Source organism: Melitaea cinxia, chromosome 21 (genome assembly GCF_905220565.1).
Source record: "Melitaea cinxia chromosome 21, ilMelCinx1.1, whole genome shotgun sequence".
Classification (NCBI taxonomy): domain Eukaryota; kingdom Metazoa; phylum Arthropoda; class Insecta; order Lepidoptera; family Nymphalidae; genus Melitaea; species Melitaea cinxia.
Window position 1 is genome coordinate 9,057,080 of NC_059414.1, and position 7,805 is coordinate 9,064,884.

At 32.6% G+C, this 7,805-nt stretch overlaps 1 protein-coding gene across 1 annotated transcript; it reads left to right on the forward strand.

Annotated features, from left to right (window-relative positions):
- Positions 1-1,229: 1,229 nt before the first annotated feature.
- LOC123664299 (vesicle-associated membrane protein 2-like) lies at positions 1,230-7,551 on the forward strand. The gene is made up of 6 exons (XM_045598889.1): positions 1,230-1,406; positions 2,851-2,951; positions 5,395-5,512; positions 5,852-5,930; positions 6,433-6,512; positions 7,492-7,551. The coding sequence occupies exons 1-6, from the start codon at positions 1,230-1,232 to the stop codon at positions 7,549-7,551; spliced, it is 615 nt and encodes a 204-aa protein (XP_045454845.1).
- The last annotated feature ends 254 nt before the right edge of the window (positions 7,552-7,805 follow it).

Here is a 7,805-nt window from a genome sequence, read left to right on the forward strand (position 1 = left end):
AGAAATAAAAAAAAATTAATTAACGTATTCTGGACATAAATTGAACCATTAATATTTCTTAATTATTTAGACGTATGGTGTAACTATATTTCCAAGCACAATATATAATAGACTTATATTATATTGCTTATAACACATTTATAGACTGTATTGTTATATTAGAATTTAGATAAAAATTATTATTGTTGAAATTTGTAAGCAAAAAAAAAATAAAAAATGCGACGTTGTCAATTTGGTCCTCCATCTGTGGCCTCTAAGAGTTGAGTGGCTGCATACTTCAGCGGTGTTGCTCTCACTAGGGCTTTTCAGGGAAGACCTAGTAATTAATTTTTGCCTCATCTAAAGGTTAGGTCAAATTAAACAAAACAAACGGCTTACTTATATTCAGTCAATAGTAACAAAAGGACTTTATTATTATAATTCATTTTGAAAATATTCCTTTTTTCCGTATTCTGTATTAAGTATATACTTATTTACTGTAAAAAATAGATTTCACACAATTATGAACAGGATCGGAAAATTGTAGATGAAATAACTGTTTCTTCTTATGATAATTTGTTGGAAACAAATTTGTTGAAAACAAATTCCAATGGATATTACAAGTGGGTACTTGTAATATCGATTGTAATACTATTTATATCTACTGAAGTTCAAACTTCCTATTCTGCAATTTTCAATTTTACTAATAAATATCTACATTATTAATTACTTTTACGTATATTACGGTCATAGTTAATTATATATAGGTACTCATTATGCAATTTACTATAGATATTTTAAGACTATATTTGACATTTGCTGTTTGGCTTAACGAATAGCACTCCAGCTTGCACTTTCAACTGAAGGACACTTAAACTACATACGTGCATGGCCTGGCAGTAAACCAAGTAGGGCATAATAACTTTGCAGAAAGCCAGCCAAATCACATTTTAAAAAGTTGAAAGACCGATAACAACCTATTTATTTAAAAATAAAAGTGTAATAATAGTTTTTAGTAGAAATTAAATTTACAAAACTATTTTGTAATTAAACCACAACAGATTGTACATCAATGATATGTATAAATACAGCCAGGCTCATGCTTGTATCCGAAAATCCCTATAACTTTATTCATATGGCCTGAGAAGGTAGAACAGGTGGAAGTTGGTTTATGCTGGGTGGTTGGTTTTTATATCAGAAAAGGATTAAGAACAAAGATGATGTAACATCTAGTCTCGACTCTTGAACAAATGTGGCTAGAAGTACAGCTAAAGGACTTGGCTCTAGGTACAGCTTATAGGCCAGAACACGTAGCCATTGCGGAGGCACTTGATGCGTTCAGTGAGTCAATCAATAACACGTGTCAATCCGATCTAACTTGCATCCTGGGCATCTTAGATTGGCCCTCAGTTAAGATAAAAATGCTGGCCCGAGTGTCTGGAAACACACAATACATACCACCCGAACACTACACCCACCAATTATCAAACATATTATTTATAGTTAAAATATGATACTGTTCCCAAATAGTATTCTTCAATTAAAAGTTAATACAGCCATCAGCAAGGATATTCAGCGCTGATCTTTTACTTCACTTCAACATTTTATGGATATAGATATAGATATTTAATAAGTATTATATATTTTAACATTTTATTTATTTATATTTTTGTACTGAACAACGCTACACTATTTTCTATTTGCCCCTGCCCGATACGCAAAGCGATCCCCATTTATTTGCCAAGTACTCAATATCTGTGCCGGCACCAATACGTATTTTTACAATGAACTGTGGTTGTTACATTTTATTTTAAACAAAACATTGCTTGATAGCAGTATTATTTGGCTGTGATCATCTGTAAGGTCGAGGTACTTCCCCAGACGTGCTGCTCCAGATTTTGGGCAGAATATATTCTGCTTTACTCTACCTCAAAAGCTTAGTGTAGATGTCTTTCAAAAATGAACCGCTACCGCCGCTACTGACTACTGACACGAACGTTAATTGCGTCCCATAAAAGTGCTATTTTTATTCTTAGGGAAGTAAGAGAATAAGGGCAGGAAAGTTAACAGTACTTTTGATGATTTTGCAAGGGAACCATGGCGAGAAAACTTATCGGAACTCTCGTTGTGAAGATGGTAATGTAGTTCAAAAGTTCTACTTCCATTTCGCTTAAGTATCTATATTCGTATCACAAAAATCTCACAATAGTAAACATCACACAATCACAAAAGTCTCAAACAGTAGACATATAGTGATACTAAAACTTTGATTATCTAATTCATTTTTCATATAGTTTTTCTAGTTTACATATTATACCGTCTTAAATATGACGTAATTAACGTTTTAAAGCTACTGGTGATTAACTAAAACAAAGTTATATTGGGCGGTAATCTTCTTTAATTATAAGCATACTTAACATTCTTAATTACAGACATAATGATATGACTTGGTTATTTATGTGCAAGGGCTCACGTTATCCGTTTAATATAATATTATCCGAAAACGTTCCACCACATTGCGACATTATGTCGTCATGAATATTAAATAGGTCAAAGAAGATCTATTTAGAAAGACAGAATGATATGACATCCCGTTAAATTATTACTACAGCTAATATAGCTATGCAATTACGCACATTTTTATCTATACTAACATTACAATAATTTTGTTTGCTATTAAACGAAAAAAACTGACTTCAATTACATCATTATCATCTATATCCCGAACACGCATAAAAAAATATATACGGTCTAATTAAGAAACCTCCTGCTTTTTTAAAGTCGGTTAAAGAGGAATGATTTGTATTCTTGAATGCTTATGACGGATAAATTTAAAAACTAATGTTCTAATTTCAAAATGTCTTTCTCCAGGACAATGCCACATTGTTACTAAGACAGGCTATATTTAAGGAAAAAAAACTAACAGCCAAAATCGTGTCGGCCGCTACTACAAGCGAAAAGCTAGTGCTAAAGTATTATATTTAATAGACGATAAAAGTTCTAATGAATCCTTACGATGATTATCTAAACTATTTTGTACCCAGGAGACTTTTATTACGTGTATTTATTTCAAGTCATAAATCAATGCGATGCTAATCGATGTGATAATTTTTCATATCTAATATCGGCACGCTGAATTTTTTAATTTTAGTTTTGTTTTTTAATATTCAATATAAATATCACTTTTCTATCTTATACGAGTAGTTCATCAATTATGAGTTTCATTTGTTGTTGATTACGACAAGAACACTTCCAGTAAAATAAGTTTTTTCTTTAAATATCTATCTGTACCTATATCAATCCATTTATTTAATTTTTCAGTCTCTATTAAGAAAAACACATCATACTTTCCCGTGCCGTCCTCATGCTTTTGCCCTTAAACAAAAATCAAAACAACTTTATTATCGTCTTAAATACATAGTAACCATGTTTCCCACAATTTTCCAAACCTATTTTACAGGAAGATATAAAAATATGTTAAAATCAAATGTGAAGTCTGCTAAATTGTATGTAAATATACATATTTAAATTAAGTTAAAGGAATCACTTAAGTTAAAGTCTTAAAGATTACACTTGTAGGACGTCTTAAAGATTAAATGAAGCTTAAAATGAATAAAGGTCGAAATAAACTGAAGTAGATTTTATGAAACATATAATAACAACCTACTTATATAAAATATGTTTTGTAACAACTACATATTAAAGTAACGAACTAGCGAGAAAGGATATTTTAAGTGGGTGGTGGTGAGACTCAGAGTTTGTAAGGCAAGACTTGGGTGTTAACGCTATATTAGGGTAAGAGTTAAGAGTAACAATAGAACAAAAATGCGAGTTGGGGAATTGGGCTCACCGATGGTAAGCGATTAAAAGGGCAGTATTGATAACCGATATTAAAATGACTTGAAAAACAAAACAAAATTAAAGTTAATAGCATAGTATCATAAAAGATACGTGACCCATCACATTAAACATCACAGACTAACAACAAGATGTAGAATAAGTACAGTGAGTCCAAACGTATACAAATAACCATTGTAACATAATTTTTATATATAATTACAAACAAACATCAAATTTTATTCGTTTGTATAGATAATAAAACTTTTAGTAGTTATATAACAAACACAACAACATACACATGCAGACATATATATTGTATGTACCTATTACATTTATTTTGCTTATAATGATTGCTTATTAGATTCCTAAATTACTTTTTTAAAAATTTTGAATAAACTATTTTTTAATTGAGACTCAGTTTACAAATATATCAATGTCCTTACACATCTCATTAAACAGACGCGGCAGTCTAGACAGAACAGAATTGGCTGAGTAATTGGTACTACATTTGGTCACATATAGGAGTGGTGTATGTCGGGTACGACGCTTGGGTGCACTTTATGATATTGGTCTTACAAGCTCGGGACAATCCACGCGGCCATGGACTGTGTCATATAAAGAAAGACTAAGTATTTTGCGACGTTCTTCCAGTGTCAGAAGGTTATTTAGGCGGCAATCTTTAGAATAAGATAGGGAAGGTTGTCGACTTCGGTAAAGAATGTGTTTGATAATTTTTTTGACCCTGTCGTGACAATCTATATAAATGTTATATTGTGGGGACCAGATAGGACACGCATACTCGAGAACACTTCGAACATACGAGATATAAACAGTTACTATCGCATTCATATCATCAAAAGGCCTACATGCGCGCAGAACGAATCTTAGATTTTTTAAAACTATTTGCGTTATTATTGAGTTGTAAAGCGAATATGTCAATTTACTATCAAAATACACACCAAGGTCCCTTATGTGTTTAGTACGATCAATTATTTTACCGTCAAAATGATAGAAGAAATGCTTTCCAAAACCTTAATTAATCAAATGTATGTATATCTATTACTAGTTGACTCGGCAAACGTTGTCTTGTCGCTAAACGCTATTTAAAAATAGGGGTTGATCAGAGAGGGTTGAAAATTTAGGATTATATGTATTTTTTAATTTTGTATCATAAAAAAAAGTAATTTATCTAAAAATTAAAAAACAAATTAGGGGTGGACTACCCTTAACATTTAGGGGTATGAAAAATAGATGTTGTTCGTTTCTCAGACCTACCTAATATGCACACAAAATTTCATGAGAATCGGTCAAGCCGTTTCGAAGGAGTTTAACAACAAACACCGCGACACGAGAATTTTATATATTAGATTATCATCTAAGGGTACCTACCTATTCTGTCCCATCATCCTACTCCTGAAGAACCCTTAAAATCATAATATTGATATTGGTTTAGGATTGGTGAATAAAAACAACAAGGTACATTTACTTAAAGTAATTGATTTCATTTACCTTCTTGGGCTTGGAATTTTGAACTGAAGACAATAAATATTTAAATTGACATTTATGTTTGTTTAGGGCGACTGAGGGAGGATTAGCTCCAAGCAGCGATGACATGCCAGCTGGCGGACCAAAAACGCCACAACAGATTGCAGCGCAACGTCGCTTGCAGCAAACGCAAGCTCAAGTCGATGAAGTAAGACATTATTAACAGATGCATTAAATACAAACAATTCTCAAGAGTAGAGCTTCTATTGCACGTAATTTTTTTCATTATGACATTTATTTTATACTTAAATACGGTAATTAATCTTGTTAAATTACTACCACACGTTTTAATGAAATATTTAAGAATCTTAAACCTTTTGTTAACTAAGGTTATCTTATGGCTAATATTATATCTGATGTTAATATTTATATACATAATACCCATCAATACCACTCGAGAAAATTGTGATACTTTTGTGAGGAGCGATTGACTACGGATATTAATTTTAGTTCAAAGACTTTAATACTATAATTTTACCATCCTCAGGTGGTTGATATAATGAAAACGAACGTAGAGAAGGTATTGGAGAGAGATCAAAAGCTTTCGGAACTCGACGACAGGGCAGGTACGTCGTACAAGCGTGTTACAACAAAGTTTAATTGAATTGTTTTTGAAAACAATTTTCAAACAACAACGAACATTATATAACCAACAAGAACGAACAAACATCAGGAATATATGTGTATCTGTCTCAAGCCAGGGAATCAGCCGGAGCTGTTGCAAACAAAGCTGCAACGACTAAACGGCACAAATATTCGTCACCAATTCTAAATTACATCTTTGTGCCCTTTGCAATCGAAACACATGGACCTTAGAGTATCATTGCTGTAAATATTTTAAAAGTTATAAAACCTCGCCTTATTGCCTCCACTGGTGACAAAAGGGCTGGTGCATTTTTTGCCCAGAGAATCAGCATAGCGATTCAACGTAAAAATGCTGCCAGCATTCTTGGCACCATTCCAAGCAGACATGATTTGTACCATAATTATCTGTAAATATTTAGTTCTTAAGTTGTGCAGTGTATAATATTTTAGAAATATTAAAGGTTTATTAAATGTGATTCACAGATGCGCTGCAGCAAGGTGCGTCACAGTTCGAACAGCAGGCTGGAAAACTTAAAAGCAAATTCTGGTTACAAAACTTAAAGGTTTATAATTATTCATTTTTTTCTTTTATAACCATTTCTATTATGACATAGCATAATATATACAACACTGTGATAGAATAAGAAAGTTATTCAACCCACTTTAAAGGATAGTTTTCTCTAAGTTTTAATATGTTACTTTAAGTACTCTACCTACATAATTGTAGGATAAGACTAAGAATCGTGGTAAACCTCTAAACCCCACCGTAGCAAGAGATCTTCTTGTTACGGTAGGGCTTAGAGGGGACTTTAGTAATTAGAAATTAATTGGCTGTTACTCTACTTTTACTGGTATTAATTGCTTTAAAATTTACTCACTAATAATTTTGGTCGCACGCATAACACGTGACGCTCAAAGCGGCACTAAGTTGCTTAAAATACAAAGCACGATGCTAATTATTTTAACGATCACGGCATCTCGCTATGTATTTTAACTATCGCTATCAGATATACATGATAACAACCGGGACCGACGGCTTAACGTGCGCTACGAGGCACGGTGGCGAGACCCACAAGGACTGCACAAACACCCAGACCACATCCAACACCTGTATGGCCAATACAAATGTTTGTCATGTGCGGGGATCGAACCCGCAACCGCCAGTGCAACGTGTACAATCCATGACTGTGGCTGTTGCCCCAACGCGGTGAATATATCCGCCAACCCGCATTGGAGCAGCGTGGTGGATTGAGCTCTGATCCTTCTCCTACACGGGGAAAGAGGCCTATGCCCAGTAGTAGGATATTACAGGCTGAAGCATGTATTTTACGTTTTATTTGTAAGTGATTAATTTCCTATTATTGGTAAAAGATATTTTAGTACATGTGCTATGTGAATTAAATCTTCATCACTTAAATGTAGAGTTTTACCAACTTTAAGTTTAATATATGTATTTAATATTTTAAGACTTATTATCTGTCCAGTAACTAAATATTTAAACATGTAATATTACATTGTTTAACAATAAATACTATTTTTCAGATGATGATAATTGCTGCTGTTATCGGAATTATTATTTTAGCTCTTATTATTGGTGAGTAACATTTGTTACTTAAAAATGTGCACATTAGAGAATGTCGCTCTTAAGTTGTTTTTTACATTTAATGAGTTCTTAGACTAATCATGCCATTATTTTTTCTCACATTTTCAGCCAACTTTGTGTGAACAAGTTTCGGTAACCGAAGTTTAATTTAGAAGTTACTTGTATTATAAATAAATAGTAATATAACGTATGTTATTATTTTGTTATTACTATTTGATATTTAACCTATTTTGGTAAGTTGGCAGTGTCGTTG